General features: G+C 61.9%; 2 protein-coding genes across 4 annotated transcripts in view; both read left to right on the forward strand.

The window, feature by feature from the left end:
* Positions 1-9,159, forward strand: part of RAB10 (RAB10, member RAS oncogene family) — a 50,669-nt gene extending 41,510 nt beyond the window's left edge. The window contains exons 4-6 of the mRNA XM_054002078.1: positions 2,775-2,864; positions 3,948-4,049; positions 6,223-9,159. Coding sequence (XP_053858053.1) covers positions 2,775-2,864; positions 3,948-4,049; positions 6,223-6,306 — 276 coding nt within the window. The 3' untranslated portion in view covers positions 6,307-9,159. The remainder of the gene's footprint in view (positions 1-2,774; positions 2,865-3,947; positions 4,050-6,222) is intronic.
* Positions 9,160-11,924: 2,765 nt separating this feature from the next.
* On the forward strand, positions 11,925-19,882 carry GAREM2 (GRB2 associated regulator of MAPK1 subtype 2). 3 transcript variants are annotated; one of them, XM_054002080.1, is made up of 6 exons: positions 11,925-12,091; positions 13,595-13,736; positions 15,904-16,034; positions 16,907-18,013; positions 18,545-18,708; positions 18,812-19,882. In XM_054002080.1, exons 1-6 carry the CDS (start codon positions 11,975-11,977, stop codon positions 19,650-19,652), a joined length of 2,502 nt encoding a protein of 833 aa, XP_053858055.1. In that variant the 5' UTR covers positions 11,925-11,974; the 3' UTR covers positions 19,653-19,882. The 3 variants fall into 3 exon arrangements, with proteins under 3 accessions (XP_053858055.1, XP_053858054.1, XP_053858056.1); XM_054002079.1 differs by lacking the exon at positions 11,925-12,091 and adding an exon at positions 12,457-12,817; XM_054002081.1 differs by lacking the exon at positions 11,925-12,091 and adding an exon at positions 12,470-12,508.
* The last annotated feature ends 387 nt before the right edge of the window (positions 19,883-20,269 follow it).

Consider the following 20,269-nt stretch of genomic DNA (forward strand, 5'->3'; position numbering starts at 1 on the left):
CTGGAGATGGGCCTGGGCTTCCTCTGGGAATGCAGTGGGGCAGAAAGCTGCTCCTCTGGGAATGCAGTGGGGCAGAGAGCTGCTCCTCTGGGAATGCAGTGGGGCAGAAAGCTGCTCCTCTGGGAATGCAGTGGGGCAGAAAGCTGCTCCTCTGGGAATGCAGTGGGGAAGAAAGCTGCTCCTCTGGGAATGCAGTGGGCAAAGGCTGCTGTGGTGTCCCAAAACCTCAGATTGTATCCAGGTAGGAATGCTTGGCTCCTCCTCTGGAGCATCTCCCAGTGGGATGATGGAATTTTCTCAGCCATGCAGGGACACCCACTGGCCCATGAACAGCAGATAATTAATAATTAATGGCCCATGAACAAAAGATAATTAATAATCAATGGCCCATGAACAGAAGAGATCTCTTGGAGGGAGGATGGGTTGTGGAAGAGATAAAGAAAAAACTGCCCAATGAACAGAAGAGAACTGCCCCACCTCTGACAGATGGAAATAGAACACACACCCCCATTTCCAGCCTAAGGCACCGAGTGTGAGCCTGGAAATCTTCCAAGGTAATTCAACATCACCATCTCCACTCCCTCGTAATCATGTCATGAAATATTTGGAGGTTTCTCATGGCTTGGACAGGTAGCCCTGGCTCCTGGTAGCTGATCATTACCCCTGGCAGAGGACAGCCAGCACAGGGAGGCTGCAAAATTTCAGGCAAGGTCAAGTGAAGCAGAAGAAAAGTGACGTGGAAGCATGAAGTGCCTGGATCCCCACAAATTCATCCTCCAGGAGTTCTGAGATGGCAAGAGAGCAGCACAACTGGCAGTTCCTGGTTTTGTTACGCTGCTCCCAAGTGGAACAAATGTTTGGGTTTTCCTAGAAAGCACGGAGATGGCCCTGTAGAACTGAGCACAGGTGAGGGCTGTGAGGCACTGCTCAGTGGAGCCCTGAGGCTGGAGAAAGCAGCACAGCAAAAACGGGATGTCGGGGATTTGAATTTCCCAGCGTGAGAAGTGGGACACGATGGTGCTTGTGGAGAAGTGCCCTGTGTGGTGGGAACAGGAGAGGGATAAGGCAGCACAGGAGGAGGCTCAGCAATGGGTTGGAGTAAACTTGAACCTGAGGCCTTTGGATTCTGCAGTTGCTTTGTTAAAAAACTCAGAGGTGTCCCAGGTGAGCGATGGATGTCGTTGGTGCCATCAGGGCTTTTGGTGCCCTCGTGTTTTCAGTGTGGCCCACAGCTGATTTCAGGTGCATTGTGGAGGCTGCTCAGGGGCTGTGGCTGCCAAAGGGACGTTTGACACCTTAGGGAGCCGTTTTTGTTACAGGAGAAGCTCAGGAGTGGAGTGTCTTTGCAAAAATCACAGAGGCATTCAGGTTGGAAAATCCTTTGGAGCTCATGGAGTCCAACCATGCCCTGCACTGCCAAGGCCACCACTGCCCCATGTCCCCAAGTGCCACATCCACACAGCTTTTAAATCCCTCCAGGATTTAAAACAGACACTGGACAAACAGACATCCCCTCCAGGGATGGGAACTCCACTGCTGCCTGGGCAGCCTGTGGGGAATGAATTTTTCCCAGGTCCTTTCCTGCCCGGCAGCTTCCCAGCCCCTCTGGGGTGTTCCACGGGGTTGGTGTGACCCCAGTGCAGGACCCAGCTCTTGGCCTGGGTGTCCCTCAGCCCAGTGGCCCCAGCCCATGGATCCAGGCTGTCCTGGTCCCTCTGCAGAGCTCCCAGCCCCCAGCAGATCCACATCCCACCCCGCTGGGGCTGTCCCTGAGCTGAGCCAGGGTGGTGCCCTCCATCCCCGTGCCCAGCCCGTCCATGAAGGTGTTGAGCAGGACTGAGCCAGGCCTGGTTCCCAGCTGGATGTGCCTCCATGGCCAGGTTTATCCCAGCAAGGTGCACCTGTCCAAGGCAGGACCAGCCAGTTTCTCCAGGAGAATGCCACAGGAAAAGGTGCCAAAGGCTTCAGCAAAGCCCAGGCAGTTGCCACAGCCTGGGCTCAGTTGCCACAGTCTCACCCTCATCCATTAAGGTCACGCTGTCTCAGGAGGAGATCAGGTTGGTCAAGCAGGACCTGTCACAAAGCCAGACTGGCTGGGCCTGCTCTCCTGCTTGTCCTGCACGTGCTGTGTGATCACAGCCCAGGTGATCTGCTCCAGGACCTTCCCCAGCTCCTGGAGTTCCTGGCTCCTCCTTCAGTACTTCCTGGAGCCTGGCATCACACTGGCCAATCTCCAGTGAGACACGACCTCCCCAGCTCACCAGGACTGGTGAGAAATGATCCATATTCCCCCTCCAGAGAGGCCTGTGCTGCAGGGAATGGGCTGGATCTGGGATTCCTCATCCCTGCCAGGCTGGCACTGCATCCTCCTGCCCCACACCGTGCAGGAGACACCGACCCCTCCCTCCCTGCTCCCTTTGGAGAGCCTGCCCCACTCTCTGCTTTCTGCTTCCCTTTCCTCCCTCATTTCTCTCTTTGGGTCCTGTCCCCTGTTTTCCTCCCCCGTCCCTCTTTCTCCCCTGGCTCATCCCTCACATTGTGCAGTGGCAAAGTGGGGAGGAGAAAACCATTAACCAGTGCTAGGAAGTTATTAGGAGGCTGGGGTTAATGAACAGCTCGTTCCTCTGCCACTGCAGTGCATGAAGCTCCATGGTGGGCACTGTAAATGTCCCCAAACTGCAGGTGCAGATGGTGGCCTGGCCACACCAAAGTGAAGCAGATATTTTGGGTGTGCAGGGGGAGATGTGTGACCCTGTATCCCTGTGTCCTTCCAGCACGCCAACGAGGATGTGGAGAGGATGCTGTTAGGAAACAAGTGTGACATGGAAGATAAAAGAGTTGTCCCTAAAGCAAAAGGTGAACAGGTGAGTATCGAACAAAAACTTCTTTATCCAAGTCAGCAAATCACTGCCAAGATTTCTGCCTGCTCCAGGGGGTTGGGATGCCCCAGGGGGATGTGCCAGGGAATGAATGCAGGAGCTGATGGATGTGAATCCTGGGAATGTTTTCTCAGAAACTGCCATGAATGGGATGAGTCCAGCTGCAGTTTCTGCTTGCTTTGATAACTCAGAATTTCCAGACCATCCCTGAAGTTCCTCATCCTGTCACAGTGTGCAGTGTCCGTCCTCTTAGGCCCAGACACAGACTTGGGATTATTTAGTAGATTTTAATTGTTCTGAATTGTGACATTCTGAATCTTCTGAGCCACCTCACCTGGCTGGTGCTGCTGGTGCCCGTTGGAAGGGAGTCACAGAATCCCAGAGTCCCTGAGGTTGGGAAAGAGCTCCCAGACATTGAGTCCAGCCTGTGCCTGATCCCCACCTTGTCCCCAGCCCAGGGCACTGAGTGCCACATCCAGGCCTGGCATGAACACCTCCAGGGTTGGGCACTCCAAACCTGCCTGGGCAGCCCCTGCCAAGGCCTGCCCAGCCTTTCCAGGGAGAAATTCCTGCTGCTGTCCACCCTGAGCCTGCCCTGGCCCAGCCTGAGGCCATTTCCCCTTGGCCTGTCCCTGTTCCCTGGCAGCAGAGCCCGACCCCCCCTGGCTGTCCCCTCCTGGCAGGGAGTTGTGCAGAGCCACAAGGTCCCCCCTGAGCCTCCTTTTCTCCAGGCTGAGCCCCTTCCCAGCTCCCCCAGCCCCTCCTGGGGCTCCATTCCCTTCCCTGGACACGCTCCAGCCCCTCCAGGTCTCTCCTGGCAGGAGGGGCCCAGAGCTGCCCCCAGCCCTGGAGGTGCCCCAGCAGTGCCAGCCCAGGGGACGGGCACTGCCCTGGCCCTGCTGCCACCCCAGAGCTGCCACAGCCCAGGGGCCAGTGGCCTCTTACCCACCTGGGCACACCTGGATTCATGTCCAGTCCACTATTCCCTGCTTTATAAATGCTGCTGATCCCAAAGTGGTGCTGGAATGTCCCCACCATCTCTAACCTCCCTCTCTCTGTTTGCTGCAGATTGCCAGGGAGCACGGTATTAGGTTTTTTGAAACTAGTGCAAAAGCAAATATAAACATTGAGAAGGCATTCCTCACATTAGCAGAAGACATTCTTCGAAAGGTAGGTGCTCACAGCATTCCTTTGGAACAAATATCCTGAAATTCCAGCTCTCACTGTTGTGATGTTCACCTGCGTTGTTGCAGTTTGACTTTGCTGTGCTGAGGCAAAGGAGTCCCTGAAGGAGCAGGGCTGAACTTCTGAAGCTTGTTTGATGTTTTGTTGTTGTAGGGGGCCTGTCTACAGGGAGTGACATCCATCAGAGCCAAGGAGCTGAAATTCCTGTTAGTTTGGCCCTTACACTTGTGGTTGTTGTGCCTGTGCTGGAGTTAAACCGTTCCCATTGGCGTGGGGAGAATTGTCCTCTCCTGCCACTGTCTCTGTCAGTGCACTGCCAGCTCGTGAGGGGCTGTTGGGAAGAGTTCAGGTGTGGAGGGTGGGAGCTCAGCCACTCCCAGCTGTGCTCCCAGGAATGGCATTTCCTCGGGGGTTCTGTTGCCCCAGATCATCTGGTGGTTGGCTCCCCTTCCTGAGAGATGCAGTGTACTGTGGAACCATGGAATCAGTGAGGCTGGAAAAGCTCTGAGAGCACCAGATCAAATCATCCCCCACCACTGATCCATGTCCCCACGTGCCACATCCACAGGGCTTTCAAATCCCTCTGGGGATGGCAGCTGTGCCAGAGCTGGACAACCTTTCCAGCAAGAAATTGTTCCCTCTATCCAATCTAAACCCTCCTGGCCCAGCCTGAGGTCGTTCCTTCTCCTCCTGTCCCTGTTCCCTGGGAGCAGAGCCCGACCCCCCCTGGCTGTCCCCTCCTGTCAGGGAGTTGTGCAGAGCCACAAGGTCCCCCCTGAGCCTCCTTTTCTCCAGGCTGAGCCCCTTCCCAGCTCCCTCAGCCCCTCCTGGGGCTCCATTCCCTTCCCTGGACACGCTCCAGCCCCTCCAGGTCTCTCCTGGCAGGAGGGGCCCAGAGCTGCCCCCAGCATTGGAGGTGCCCCAGCAGTGCCAGCCCAGGGGACAGGCACTGCCCTGGCCCTGCTGCCACCCTGGGTTGTCTCCATGGCCTGTAGCAGCTCCCTGTGTGCCCAGAGCTGCTGTGCTGCTGTGACTGTCAGGAGTACAAAATCCATCAGCTTCCTGCAGGTGCCACTGGGGTGTTGCAGGACTGAGCTGGGCTGGATCCCTGTGTGGCTCTGGGGCAGTTTCTGTGGGATGTACTCCCATGGCCAAGGGCTCAGTGTACACAGAAACCCCTGTGCTGGAACATCCCAGCCTAGGAGCAGGTTATGGGAACTCTGTGGAGCTCCAGACTCATGGGTTGGCCAACCCTGCAACTGCTGTTCCTGTTCCTACACAAATGAACCCGTCCTGAGCCTGTCTCAGCCCTGCCTTCCTCCCTCTCCCGTGGGAATGCTGTGGATAATGTCACCCAGCTGTCACTGCAGTCCTCAGTCGTTTCTTAATCAGTTTTATGACAAGCTTTGTGTGATAAACGGGGTGAAAACCCCTGGCTCTTGGTGAACAGGAGCTCAGGCTACAGACCATACCAACCTTTGGGCCTTAAATCTTCATTTTTGGCCTCTGTCACTCTCCCAGGGGTTCTTTTGTAAGGCTGTGGCAAAGAGAGTTTAAAAAGGAATGTGGAGAGTGAAGTGTGGTGAGGGTTTAGGTTCCTTTCCAACCAGCTGGAAGTTGGATCAAACCCACTGGAGTGGGGTTTTGGCTTTGGTCTCACCAAGTTCCATCCTGTGACAAGGAGGAGCCTGTGTGTCCTTGCCCGGGAGCTGCTGTCCCAGGAGCAGGGAGCAGAGGCTGGGAACGAGCCCAGTTTATCCATAAAACCTGTGGGTTTTGGAGGTCATTAGTTCACATCATCTGAGTTCAGCTTGTGGTGTTTGTAGGCTGGGATTTCCTTACTCCACCAAACCCAGCGCTGGCTCTGCGTGCAGGACCTAAAATAGTTCCAGTTGACTTTGGGGTGGTCCCAGTTCAAGCACTGGGTTTTTTCCCCAGCTTTCCAGTTGTTTATTTAAAACAAACCAAACAACAACAACAAAAAAAAAACCTTTTAATAGGATTTGTGCTGGAGAGGGGGGAGGATTCCCTGCATTTCTGAGGAGCTCTTTGTGTGCAGTCAATCCCAGTTCCCTCGGGTGATGTCAGTCCCCAGCTCTGGGTGTTTTCCTGGGGAATCTCCAGAGCCATCTAACTGTGTTCACTTGTTTCCTTGCAGACCCCTGTAAAAGAGCCCAACAGTGAAAATGTAGATATCAGCAGTGGCGGTGGGGTGACGGGCTGGAAGAGCAAGTGCTGCTGAACCTTCTCCTCTCTCACCAATCGCCATCCACCGCCCCTTTTTTCTCGCTGCAAAACAAACCACTCTGCCCGTTTTTTAACCTGAAACCAATGTTTTTGTTCCTCATCTTAACGAGCTCCTGCCTCCCCTTGGTTTTCCGGCTAGGACAGCTTTGCCTCCTCCAGTTTTCTCAACACATGTATAGGAAATTCATCTCCGTGACTTCATTTCCGTGTCCCTGCTCAACTCACCACTACGTTTGGGTTGTATTATAGTCCCGTCCCTCCTGCCATTAAACCCCAGAGCAATCATACTCAACTCTCTTCTGCAAATTGTATAAGAATAAAGGTTAGAATTAACAATTGATTTTGTACAACAGTGGAATTTTCTGTCATGGATCATGTGCTTGAGTCACCGTATTCTCTAGATGCATCAGGCAAGAGCCAGGAAAAACTCATTTTCGCCTTGAGTCCGTCAGTGGGGTTTCTTTGTCCTGTGCCTTATGTGGAAAAAGGAACTTTTATTTTCACTTTCTTTTCTCGTTTCTGGTGGAAGCATGTGCAGGAGACATCCCATCCCCCCGTGCCATTGAGTCCTGACCTCTGTAGTGGTTGCTTTCTGTAACGTTGGTGTCATGCATCGAGGACAAAGGGTGGTGCAAAACAAAAGCAAACTCCATGTAACCTGCTGTGTCTCCTCTTGCCAATCCCGCCGTTCCCAACTCTTCCTGCTGCCGGTTTTTTTCCTCACTTTGCCGCTCTTTCCTTTCTTTTTTTTTTTTTTTTTTGTTTGTTTGGTTTTTGTTCTTTTTTTTTTTTTTTTTTTTTTTGTTCTTTTTTTGCCTGCATGCTGCTTTGATTTGCATTTCTCCATGGTGTGATGTGTTAATGGAAAGGATGGCAACCCGGTGTGTTTGCCAAAAATTTAATACAAAGCACTGATTTAGCTTCCGAGGTAAAAAATGTTGAGATTCCTACTAACCCCCCTAGGCCTGTCCGTCACTAGTGGTCCCCTCCTCCCGCGTAGCCCCGGCCTTTCCCCCCATATGGAAGAGTTATTTGCATGCACTAGTTTCTATGGAGGGTGATGTGGTTGTCTACTTTCTGTGTGTGAATATAACATGGATTCCCAAACTGACAGCAGTTCATTAACACGAGCTCCCAGCTTCTGTCTCCCGAGGGCTGCGGGGCCGGGCCGAGGCTGAGCGGAACTGGATGGAAAGAGAAGGAAAGGAAAGGAAACAAACCAGCCAGCGGGCAGTTTTAATTTATTACCTCCCTGGAAACTTTCCACTTGCCAGTGTCCGCAGCCGCGCCGGCCGTGCCGGGGCCAGCCCCGCGCCGGATCCCGGCGGGCGATCCCGGTGATGGAGCGGCCGTTCCTGCCTCTCCTGCCGCTGTCACCCGGCCGTGCTGGCCCTGTCCTGCCTCTCCTGCCGCTGTCACCCGGCCGTGCTGGCCCTGTCCTGCCTCTCCTGCCGCTGTCACCCGGCCGTGCTGGCCCTGTCCTGCCGCAGGAGGGGCGCAGCACCGCCGAGCGCTCGCTGCGCGGCCGCTGCCCCGCGTGGATCCCCGGCCGCGGATCCCCGGCGCTGAATCCCGGCCCTCGAGCCCCGTCCCGGCGGGGAGGACACGCCGCAGCCTCCCCGGGCCCCGCTCCCCTCCCGTGCCCAGCCTGTGCCTCGCTCCGGCCGCGGCGTTGGCACCGGGACTGTCTCCGCTCCGCTCTCGCCGCAGTCGCTAACGCTGAGTGAATTTTAATGAAATGACGGTGTTTTAACGTGGAACTCCTGCTCCGGAGCGGCTCCTTCCCGCGTGGGGACTCACCGAGGTGTCTCCCTGTCCCTCTGTATTCGGCATTTTGTCCCCTGTGTGTGTTAACCCTTCCCAGGCGAGTGGCTGGTGAGGTCGGGCTCAGCGTTGTACAGAGTCCGGCCACTTTCCGGCTAAATCTGCACTTTGTAACGTGATCAAAAAGGGAAAAAAAAAAAAAAAAAAAAAAAGGCGAAATCTACATCGAGGGGTTTTTTTTTTTTGTATGATCCTTGTTCTAAACGTGAGCTTTTGATTTGCTCGGCTCCCTGCGTGTGCCCCCTTTGTGGACGCCGTGCCCGGTGCAGGCACAGGTGGAGCCCGGGCCGCTCGCTGGTGCCACTCGCTGCCGCCGCCGCCCCCTCGTCCCTCCCCGTCAATAAAACTGAGCTGTTTCTATCGGGTCTATTTCTGTTCCTGTCCGAGCTCGAGCTGCACCCGCGGGCTCAGGCGAGGCGGGGCCGGGAGGAGGGAGCAGCACGAGTCGGTGCCGATGCTGAAACAGATAAAAAACCCCCCCAAAAAATAATAATAATAATAATATTAATAATAATGATCATGTCGGAGGAGTTTGCAGTAACTTGGTGTCTGCTGGTATCTCAGCTCCCTGCTAGTTCCGAACTAACTGCTTGTGAAACCTCTGCTTGGAACCCCAGCCCAGCCCTGTGGAGTAGAGAAGGGCAGCGGGAGGTGTCAGCAGCCCCTCCGTGCCCCCGCCCGCGGAGGGAGCTCAGCGCTGCCCTTTTGTCACCAAAAAAAAAGTGTTAAACGATGAAATTGGTCCTGCTAAACCAAACCTGAGCTTGGCTCTGTCCCACGGCCGTGGGACTCACGTGCCCTCGGACTCGGACGGTGGAAAAAAAAAACAAAACAGCATCAAGGTCTTGGATTAATTCCCATGCCGACAATTTTTTACTTAATCTTTTAATATTTTTGCTACTCCACTCTGGCTTTTTATTTAAAACACATTCTTTTGTACCACTTACTGTATCAAATTGTATAAAAGATCACTGTCCCATTCTTGGTCGTACCAAGAGCAAATAAAAGCTTTTATAAACTTGCAGTGGTGACTTCCTGGGCCCCTTGAATCCCCTCTGGCTCCGGTGGGAGTGAGCCCAGCCCTGGCTGCCCTTGGAGGAGGTGGGATGAGTCCCCCCAAACTTCCAGGAGCGGTTTGCCTGGGGGTGGAGCTGTTCCTGCTGCCTTTTCCAAAGCTGCCGGTGGCGTTTCCCGAGGGCAGGATGGTGGGAAGGGCAGCGGAGGGTCCGAGGCTGCCCCATCCCGACGTGGAGCCCCCTTGGGGAGGGGAACACCAGCTTGGGGGTGTGAGGTCTCCTCTGGAGCCCCTGCTCGGAGAGGTCCTTTGGGCGTTTTTTTTGGGAAGCAGCTGTTCCAACCCACGTTCTGTACCCCCTGCCTGGGGTGTTGGAGCTCTCCAAGAGCCCCTCCCTGCTGTGCCACTGTCCTTCCCCACCCTGTCCCCTCTGCCAGCTCTCCAGCCCCCGGAGCTGGGTGTCCCCAGCCTCTGGGGGCCGGGGATGTCCCCTCCAGCAAAGCCCAGTGAGGAACCATCCCGGGGGCAGCAGAGGAGCCATTGCTGCTGCTGCCGTCCCGCTGCCACGGTGTCCCTGTTCCCACGGTGTCCCCACTGCCACGGTGTCCCTGCTGCCACGGTGTCCCCATGCCACGGTGTCCCTGTTCCCACAGTGTCCCCACTGCCGTGGTGTCCCTGCTGTCACAGTGTCCCCACTTCCGTGGCATCCCTGTCCCCACAGTGTCCCTGTTCCCACAGTGTCCCCACTACTGTGGTGTCCCTGCTGCCAGAGTGTCCCCATGCCGTGGTGTCCCTGCTGCCACCATGTCCCCATACCATGGTGTCCCTGCTGCCACAGTGTCCGTGTTCCCACGGTGTCCCTGTTCCCACAGTGTCCCCATGCCACGGTGTCCCTGCTGCCACCGTGTCCCTGTTCCCACAGTGTCCCCGTACCATGGTGTCCCTGCTGCCACCGTGTCCCCACTACCGTGGCATCCCTGTTCCCACGGTGTCCCTATTCCCACCGTGTCCCCATACCATGGTGTCCCTGCTGTCACAGTGTCCCCATGCCGCGGTGTCCCTGCTGCCGCGGTGTCCCTGCTGTCACAGTGTCCCCATGCCGCGGTGTCCCCGCTGACACAGTGTCCCCATGCCGCGGTGTCCCTGCTGCCGCCGTGTCCCCGTTCCCATGGCGCCGGTATCCGGGAGAGGCTGTTTTCGTGCCGCTGGTGGGAATAAAGCCGGGAGTGAGTCATGGCCGCGGTCCCCGGCAGTCCCTGGCAGGGGGCGAGGCCGTGGGGAGCAGCTCAGCGATCCCAAATCCTCCCCATCCCGGGGGCTCACGGTGTGGGAGCCATCCATGGGTGGGGGATTTTGGGGGGGAACTCCCAGGGAGCCTCAGGGAGGGGGAGGACCTGGCAGGGACCTTTCCCCCATGGACGCCATCCAGCAGCTCCCAGTGTCCCGCTTGTCCGTGTCGCCCCCGGCAGTGAGGCTTGGGTCTTTCCCCATCCTCCTCCTGCTGCTGCTGCTGCATCCTCTTTTCTGTCCCTATCCCAGCTCCATCCCCATCCTGCCTCCATCCCCGTCCCGGCTCCATCCCTGTCCTGGCTCCATCCCCGTCCCGGCTCCATCTCCATCCTGCCTCCGTCCTCATCCCGGCTCTGTTCCATGTGTGCCCTTCCCTGTCCCCTCTCCTTTCCTACAGCTGTTCCCTCCCTTTCCCTGCTCTTTCCCTATGGCTGCTCCATCGTTTTCCCTGTTCCTTCCCCTTCCCTGCTCCTGCTTCACCCTTTTCACCGTTCCACCTCTGCTCCATCCACTCCCTGCTCCGCCCTGTCCAACAGCCTCCCCTTGTGCTTGGCCTGGGGGACAGTGACCGGGGCAGGGGACAGCACACGGTGACACGTCCCCAGGGCCGAGCGCTGGCCCTGCAGGCGCTTCCTCCACTCCTTCATCCTCCTCAGCCAGCCTCCAGCGGAGTGGGGATGCAGCCGGCAAAGGACCGGGGGTGGGGGGCCCGGGCGAGACGCTTCGGAGCGGGACCGGGGCTTCCCCGCCCGGCGGGCTGTGAGTCACAGCGGGTCCGGTGTCCCCCGCTCAGGGTGGCCGGGAGTCCCCAGGGTGCGGAGTCCCCGCTCGGGGTGACGGTGATGTCGCTGCCGAGGGTCCCCGCTGACTGCGGTGTCGCTGGTCCCCTCTCCCGGTGCCATTTGTGCTCCGCGTCCGTGCGGCAGCGCCGGGCCGGGGGATCCCGGCCGGGACATCGGGGTGTGGGGGCGGCATCGGGGTCCCCCCGGTCCCCCGCTGGTCCCTTGTGCTCCCCGCAGCCCTCGCTTGGGACCCCCCGGCAGCTCCCGGCGACTCCGCGCCTCCAGCAGCGGGACGGGATGGGGAAGGGTCCCCGCGGCGCCCCCCGCCCCGTTCCCTCGGCGGTCAGAGAGAGCCGAACCCCCGGGACCCCGGGGCGAGCCGGGGCTGAGCCCCCCGGACCCCGAGGGCGCGGGCGGAGCCGCCCTCCCCGCGGAGCAGCGCGTCCCCCCCGGGACACCCCCGGAGCGGCCCCGCCGGGGGATGCCCGGTCCCGAGGAGGGGATGCCCGGTCCCGAGGGGGGGATGCCCGGTCCCGAGGAGGGGATGTCCCGCACGGGGGTCCCCGCCCGCCGCCGCCTCCCCCGCCCCCGCCGGGGGGGGTTCCGCCTGCCGGGGCGGGCGGGCAGGAGGGGCCGGGGGCGGGCGGGGGGCGGCTCCTCCTGCCCCGCTCCCGCCGCCCCCCGCCCCCCGCCCCGGCCCCGGCCCGGCGGCGGCGGCGATGGAGCCCGGCCCGGGGCCGGCCTGAGCCGCGATGCGATGGAGAAGCTCGCGGCGGGGCTGGCCCGGCTCCGCTGGAGCCCCGCGGCGCTGCCCCTCGACGCCATCGTCAGCCAGTGCCGCCTGCCCACCCTCGTCTGCCTCGGGCAGGGTGAGCCCGGCGGGGGAGGACACGACGTGGGGGGGGGGGGGGGGGGGGATGAAGTCTGGAGGGACGAGAAGGAGGAGGGAGGGAGGCTGGAGTGATGGGGAGGAGGAGGAGGAGGGTGGGAGGAAGGCTGGAGGGACAGGGGAGGGAGGGAGGATGGAGGGACAGAGAGTGAGGCTGGAGTGATGAGGAGGAGGGAGAAAGGATGGAGTGATGAGGAGGAGGGAGGGGTGGAAGGCGGAGGGATGGGGAGGGAGGGAGGAAGGCTGGAGAGTGAGGACGAGGAGGGAGGGAGGTTGGAGTGATGAGGGAAAGGGAGAGACGAAGGACGAAGGGACCAGGAAGAGGGAGGGAGGAAATCTGGGGGGACGAAGAGGAGGGAGGGAGACTGGAGTGATGAGGAGCAGGGAGCAATGGAGGGTAGAGAGATGGGGAGGTGATGAAGGCTTGAGAGTGAGGAGGAGGAAGGGAGGAAGGCTTGGAGGAAGGGATGGAGAGTGGAGGGATGAAGAGCAAGACAGGAAAGATGGAGAGGTCAGGAGAAGGAATGGTGACTGGAGAAGTGAGGAGGAGGAGGAGGAGGGAGAGAGGAAGGCCGGAGGGGTGAAGAGTAGGCTGGAAGAGGCTGAAGGGATGAGGAGGAGAAAGACCGGAGGGACCAGGAGAAGGAAGGAGCCTGGAGTGCTGAGGAGGAGGAGGGAGGGAGGGAAGGAGGAAGGCTGGGGCCAGGTGAGACCAAGCTGCTGTCCCGGCTCCAGGGCTGCTCTGGTCGGATCCTTCCGGGTGGGGGGGCTGGGGCAGGGGGGGGCCGGGGGCTGCCCCTCAGGGGGGGGTCCCTGGGCTCCTGCCCTGCGGGGATGCCGGGGGGGGGGGGAAGTTGTGGGGCCCAGGCTGCTCCCTCTCCCCCCAGCCATGGCCCAGCACTTTCCCCACTGTCACCCTTGCCGGGTGACACTCTGGAGGTGCTGGCACCAGGCTGGCAGGGGCTGGGAGCCACCGTGTCCCCTCCCCACCCTCCCTGGGACACGGCCTGGCTGTGACCCCCCCCTGCCCGCCCAGGCTGAGTGGGGAGCAGGGGATGGGGGGAGCAGGGGCTGTGGGGAGCAGGGGATGGGGGCTGTGAGGAACAGGGGGTACAGGGGACCCCCCCCCGGCCGTGTTCCCCCCGGAGCAGGGCCCATCCCGGCTGCAGGGGGTGCCGGGGGCCCTGGGGGGGGGTGTCGGGGTGCCGCGGTTCTGGAAGGCTCCCGGGGTGGGGGGGGGGGGTGGGGGGGCGGGGGGGCCTGCGCCGGCCCCGACTCAATAAACTTCTTGTTTGCGGCGGCTGCAGCTTTTCAGGGGGGACAAAGAAATTGTTTCCTGGGCAACTGGCGGCTCTTGGCAGCGGCACCTGCTCATCCCTCGCTCCGTCCGTCCGTCCGTCCGTCCGTCCAGCGGCGCCGGGGGGCGGGGCGGGGCGGGGGGGGGGGGGGGGCTGGCGGTGGTGACAGCCCTGTCCCCTCGCAGGTGAGCGCGTGGAGGGGGGTGACAGCCCAGGACGTGCTCCTGGTCCACTCGTGCCGCCAGTGGACGACGGTGACGGCCCACAGCCTGGAGGAGGGACACTACGTCATCGGGCCCAAAATCGACATCCCGCTCCAGTACCCAGGTGGGGGGGGGGAGGGGGGGGGGCTGGGGACAACGGCGACAACGGGAGGGGCGTCCCTGGGCCAGCAGAGCCGGGAGCTGCCCCTGCCCCTGCCCGCGGGGGCTGCTCCAGCAAGGCCCAGTCTGGGGCAGGAGATGCTCTGGTCTGGGGGTTGCCCCCACCCCACGCAGAGCCGGCAGGGATGGGATGGGATGGGATGGGATGGGATGGGATGGGATGGGATGGGATGGGATGGGATGGGATGGGATGGGATGGGATGGGATGGGATGGGATGGGATGGGATGGGATGGGATGCAGACAAGGACAGGGATGAGGACGGGGTAGGATGCGATAGAGCTGGGAATGGGAGAGGGACGAGGATGGGATGGGGAAAAGGGACGGGGATGAGCTGGGATGAGCTGGGATGAGGAAGGGATGGGGACAGGGAGAGGGATGAGGATGGGATGGGCTGGGGAGGAGCTGCGCTGGGATGGGGATGAGGATGGGGCCGGGCTGGGGCCGGCAGTGCAGACGAAGGTGCTGAGCTGCCTCTGCCGGCAGCCGCCAGAGCCTTAATGACCCCTCTAAGTGCTCCATGGCGGTAATGAGTCCTGCTAATAAATAAATAATGGGAAATGGAGCGGGGGAGGGGTTAATCACCCGTCCCACGGGGGATGCAGGGGGGCTGGGCAGCGTGTTAACAGCTCGGGGGCTCGGCCGTGCCCGGCGCTGCCCCGGCATGTGGGGCTGAGCCGGCTCCAGCCTCGGGTGCCCCCAGGGCCAAGCGAGGAGCTCTGGTGTCCCAGCTCCGCCGGCCGGGCGCGCCGGGGGATTAATATTCCCCTCAGGTCCGTGCCCGGCAGCCGATGCCGGTGGCGGCGGTTTCGCTGGGACTGCAGCTCCCCGCTCCCGTTCCTGCCTTTCCCCGCTCCCGTTCCTGCCTCTCCCCGCTCCCGTTCCTGCCTCTCCCCGCTCCCGTTCCTGCCTTTCCCCGCTCCCGTTCCTGCCTTTCCCCATTCCCATTCCTGACTCTCCCCGTTCCTGCCTCTCCCCGTTCCCATTCCTGCCTTTCCCCGTTCCTGCCCTTCCCCATTCCCATTCCCGCCTCTCCCCATTCCCGTTCCTGCCTTTCCCCGCTCCCGTTCCTGCCTCTCCCCATTCCCGTTCCTGTTCCTGCCTTTCCCCATTCCCATTCCTGCCTCTCCCCATTCCCGTTCCTGCCTCTCCCCTTCCTGCCCTTTCCCCACTCCCATTCCTGCCCTTCCCCGTTCCCGTTCCTGCCTCTCCCCATTCCCGTTCCTGTTCCTGCCTTTCCCCGTTCCCGTTCCTGCTCTTCCCCGTTCCCATTCCTGCCCTTCCCCATTCCCGTTCCTGCTCTTCCCACTCCCATTCCTGCCTCTCCCCATTCCCATTCCTGCCCTTCCCCATTCCCGTTCCTGCCTTTCCCCATTCCTGTTCCTGCCTCTCCCCGTTCCCATTCCTGCCTTTCCCCATTCCCATTCCTGCCCTTCCCCGTTCCCGTTCCTGCCTTTCCCCATTCCCATTCCTGCCCTTCCCCATTCCCATTCCTGCCCTTCCCCATTCCCATTCCTGCCTTTCCCCATTCCCATTCCTGCCTTTCCCCGTTCCTGCCTTTCCCCATTCCCATTCCTGCCTTTCCCCGTACCTGCCTTTCCCCATTCCCATTCCTGCCCTTCCCCATTCCCGTTCCTGCCTCTCCCCATTCCCGTTCCTGCCTTTCCCTGGTTCCCTTCCCGGTGTCTCTCCCACCGGAGCCGTGGGGTCACTGTACCTTGTCAGGGCCGGGATGGGATTTTGGGGGGTAATGGGCACCCCTGGCCAATTTGGGCTGCTCTGGGCGTGTTCTCCCACTCACATGAACACTTCTGGGGGGTCCCCGCAGCTCTGGGGGTGCCGGTGGCATTGCTGGGACACCCCGCGTGCCTTGTCCCCCCCAGGAACCCCCCGGGGGCTGCTCTGGGGCCGGGGGACGCTCTGGGGTCCCCTTGCAGCACTTGGACACCGGCAAAGCCTCACAGGAGTGTCCCCAAGGCTGAGCTGGGGACCCCAGGCTGCCTCAGGGGTGGCTGGCCCCATGAGGGGCTGTGCTGGCCCCCGGGGGGGTGACAGCAGGTGCCTGTGGGGAGTCGGGCCCCTCTCACCTCGGTGGGCTCGGGGGTCCCCGCAGGGAAATTCAAGCTGCTGGACCAGGACCGGGACGTGCGCGAGCCCGTGCAGTACTTCAACAGCGTGGAGGAGGTGGCCAGCATCTTCCCAGACCGCATCTTCGTCATGGAGGCCATCACCTTCAGCGTGAAGGTCCTGGGGGCAGCAGGGGATGGGGCTGGGACATCAGGAGAGGACAGTGGGACAGCAGGGAGTGGTGGTGGAGCATCAGAGATAGCGGTGGGATGATGCCAGGGGATAGTGGTGGAATTTCAGGAATGGTGGTGGGTGTCAGGGATGGTGGAGGGACTTTGAGATGGTGGTGGAGCATCAGGAATAATGGTGGGATGATGTCAGGGGATGCTGGTGGGACATCAGGGATTACGGTGGGATGATGTCAGGGGATGGTGGTGGAATTTAAGGAATGCTAGTAGGACGTCAGAGATTGTGATGGGACATTAGGGCATGGTGGTGGGGTGTCAGGGGATGGTGGCAGGATGTCAGGGATGGTGGAGGGACTTCGAGATGGTGGTGGAGCATCAGGAATAATGGTGGGATGATGTCAGGGGATGGTGGTGGGACATCAGGGGTAGTGGTGGAATTTCGGGGATGGTGGTGGGACATCAGGGGTGGTGGTGGGGTGTCAGGGATGCTGGTGGGACATCAGGGGATGCTGGTGGGGTGTCAGGGATGGTGGTGGGACATCAGGGGATGCTGGTGGGACATCAGGGATTACGGTGGGATGATGTCAGGGGATAGTGGTGGAATTTAAGGAATGCTAGTAGGACGTCAGGGATGGTGGTGGGACATCAGAGGATGCTGGTGGGGTGTCAGGGATGGTGGTGGGACATCAGGGGATGCTGGTGGGGTGTCAGGGATGGTGGTGGGACATCAGGGGATGCTGGTGGGGTGTCAGGGATGCTGGTGGGACAACAGGGGATGCTGGTGGGACATCAGAGGCAGTGCTGGGGTGTCGGGGGCCCAGGGCAGGGCAGCGGGTGCCACCTTGGGGCTGTCGCGGGCAGGTGGTGTCGGGGGAGTTCAGCGAGGACAGCGAGGTTTACAACTTCACGCTGAACGCGGGCGACGAGCTGACGCTGATGGGGCAAGCGGAGATCCTGTGCGCCAAGACGGTGAAGGAGAAGTCGCGTTTCAACACCCTCCTGCGCAAGCTGGGCAAGGCGGCGCCGGCGGCGGGGGCGCGGCAGGTGAAGGGCAAGATGCCGTGTCTGATCTGCATGAACCACCGCACCAACGAGAGCCTGAGCCTGCCCTTCCAGTGCAAGGGCCGCTTCAGCACGCGCAGCCCGCTGGAGCTGCGGCTGCAGGAGGGCGAGCACACCATCCGCAGCATCATCGAGAAGGTGCGGCTGCCCGTCAACGTGGCCGTGCCCAGCCGGCCCGCCCGCAACCCCTACGACCTGCACGCCATCCGCGAGGGCCACTGCTACAAGCTGGTCAGCATCATCTCCAAGACGGTGGTGCTGTGCTGCATCCTGCGCCGGGAGGAGCTGGTGCCCTTCCACTTCTTGCTGCTGACCGACATGCCCCGCTTCCAGCTGCCCGAGGGGCTGCTGGCCGGGGACCCGCAGCTGGAGAAGCTGCTGCGGGACAGCGCCGCGTATTGCCACGACCGCTTCAACCCCGACGAGTACTCGCGGGCCGTGCGAGAGGCCAAGCCGGACTTCCTGGAGGAATGTGCGAGCCCGCGGCGCCTGCGGCTCTGCCTGCCCGCCTGCGCCCGCGAGGAGCTCAGCCAGCCCCTGCAGCGCCTCTCGCTCTGTGCCTGCGGCTCCGGGGGTCCCCGGGAGCCCCCCGCCCGCTGCCAGGGACCGCGGGGCCTCGGCGGGGGCACCCCGCGCCCGCCGCTGCCCGATTTCCCCGACCCCGAGCGGGAGTACATGACGCCCGACTGGGCCGAGCCCGAGTTCAGGACTCAGGAGCCGCTGGAGATCCCCTACGAGGAGCTGTGGAGCAATCCCAGCCCGGAGGGCTGCTGCGAGCTGGGCAGCAGCGGCGGCCGGCCCGACCTCGTGTCCTTCGGGGCTGTCACCCCGCTGGGCTCCCCGCACCGCCCCGGGGACGAGCCCCGCGGGGACACCCCGCCCCCTGTGCCACCCAAATCGGAGGCGGTAAGAGCCCGCTGCTGTCCGCAGGGATGGGGAATGGCATCGCCGGGGGCCTGTCAGCCACTCCGCGGCAAAGGCCAGCCCCATGGCAGGGGCAGCCCGACCCCCTCCCTGTCCCCTGAGCCTGGGGTCCCTGCCCAGCTCTGCTTGGTCACCCAAATCTTCAGCCCTCGGTTCCCCAGGGCCGCCCATCACCAGACCCTCAGGGACACCCCCGTACCGCGGTACCCGCGCTTCCCCAGGGCTCTCTGCACCATCTGAAGCTCTTGGGCTGCCCGGAACCGTGGGGTATCCCGATCCTCTGGGCTTCCCTGCACAAAGGGGTACCCAAAATTTCAGGCCCCCCTTCACCACGGCGTACCCCAATATTTTGGTCTCCTCGCATCACGGGGTAGGAGGGCCCCAAAGTGTCCCCACTTGCACCCAGAGCTTCGTGGCTGGGCAGGACCGGCTGTCCCCGAGCCCCCATCACCCCCTCCAGCCGCGGGGATGCCCAGCTCCCCCCGGGGCCCTGACGGCGCTGCCCCGTTCCAGGTGAAGGAGGAGTGCCGGCTGCTGAACGCGCCCCCGGTGCCGCCCCGGGGCAGCCGCCCCCCGGCCCCCTGCAGCCCCCCGGCCCCCCTGCGCTGCCCGAAGCTGGCGCCAGCGCCTTCGCCCAGCCCCAGCCTCTCCTACTACTCCTCGGGGCTCCACGACGGGTGAGTGGCTCCGGGGACACCGGGGTGGGTGGCGGGGGTACCTGGAGCCCGGGGATGGGGACACCGCGCCGGTGTGATGGTGACACTGCCCTGGCCCCGGCAGGTCGGCCCCGCGGAGCGGCAGCGCCTCGCCCTCGCCCGACGCCTACTCGCTGTACTGCTACCCCTGCACCTGGGCCGACTGCAAGGCCGCCGAGCCCCCCGGGCGGCCGCTGCCCCCGGCCCAGCCCGCGCCCGGCTCCTGGTCCGACCCCTGGGCGTTCCCCGAGCCGGGCAGCGGCTGCTCCACGCCGCTGCTGGGGGCCGAGCCCCCGCTGAAGCCCTTCCGCAGCTGCCCCCGCCTCAAGCCCCCGCACCCCCAAAAGCGCTTTGCCCCCTTCGGGGCGCTCAACCCCTTCGCCGGCCCGGCGGAGTGGCCGGAGAGTCCCGAGTGGTCCAAAGCGCCTTCGGCCCCGGCCGCCCCCTCCTCCTCCTCCTCGCCGGAGCCCTTCGCCCCCGCCGAGGAGCCGGCGGCTCCCCCTCGACCCCCTAAGGGCTTGGACGGGGACGGCATCGTCATCCGGGGGGCGGCCCCGCTGTCCCCCGCCGTCCTGCGCGGGGCCGAGGGCGTCACCCGCCTGTACCTGGCCCAGGGGGTCATCGAGGTGCCGCCGGCGGCGCGGGGCGATGGGGCAGCCCCTCCGGCCGCCCCCCGGCCCAGCGGGGACGGCCCGGCCTGGCTGCCCCCCGCCGACCTGTCGGCGCTGTCGCTGGAGGAGGTGTCCAAGTGCCTGCGCTTCATCGGCCTCTCCGAGGACGTCGTGAGCTTCTTCGCCCGCGAGAGAATCGACGGCAGCATCTTCGTGCAGCTCAGCGAGGAGATCCTGGCCGACGACTTCCGCCTCACCAAGCTCCAGGTGAAGAAGATCATGCAGTTCATCAAGGGCTGGCGCCCCAAGATCTAGTGCCACGCCGGGGGGCCCCCTACGCCCACCTGGCTCCGGGTGGCCCCGCTCCCGTCCCTCTCTGATGCTGCAGGTTCTCCTCCCCCCATTGCCCAGCCCTCCCGCCCCTTCCCCTTTTAACACTGGACAGTAATTTTGGCCCCAACGGGCTGGAAAACACTGGATTTTGCGTCGACTGGTTTAACTTAATCCTTGTGGATTAGCATAATAAATGTACGGGAGAGTAACGAGCCCCCAGAGAAGGCGCTTGCTCGTGGAGAGGATTGATCCTCTGAGGGGTCTCTTCCCCCCCTTGCAGACCCTTCCCATCCCTTGGGAAGGGATTACCAGCCCCGTGCCTCCCCCAGCACTCAGCAGATCAGATGATGTCTTGGCCCAATTTTGGTCTGGGAGCATTGAAAGACAGGGAGAGGTGACACGAAGAGCAGCAGGGTTCAGCCATGGCCCAAGGCCTGCCAAGGAGCAGGAAAATGGCTGGAAGCTGGAAAGGAAGCCAGGGAGGGGGGGGGGCAGGCCAGTGACAGGTGCCCAGAGATTTAAAGCCTTTTAGTTTAACTTGATCTCTCCCCACGGGGGGGGCCCTTCTGGCCTTTGGCTGCTCGATCTGCAATCACAGG

Source organism: Vidua macroura, chromosome 35 (genome assembly GCF_024509145.1).
Source record: "Vidua macroura isolate BioBank_ID:100142 chromosome 35, ASM2450914v1, whole genome shotgun sequence".
NCBI lineage: Eukaryota > Metazoa > Chordata > Aves > Passeriformes > Viduidae > Vidua > Vidua macroura.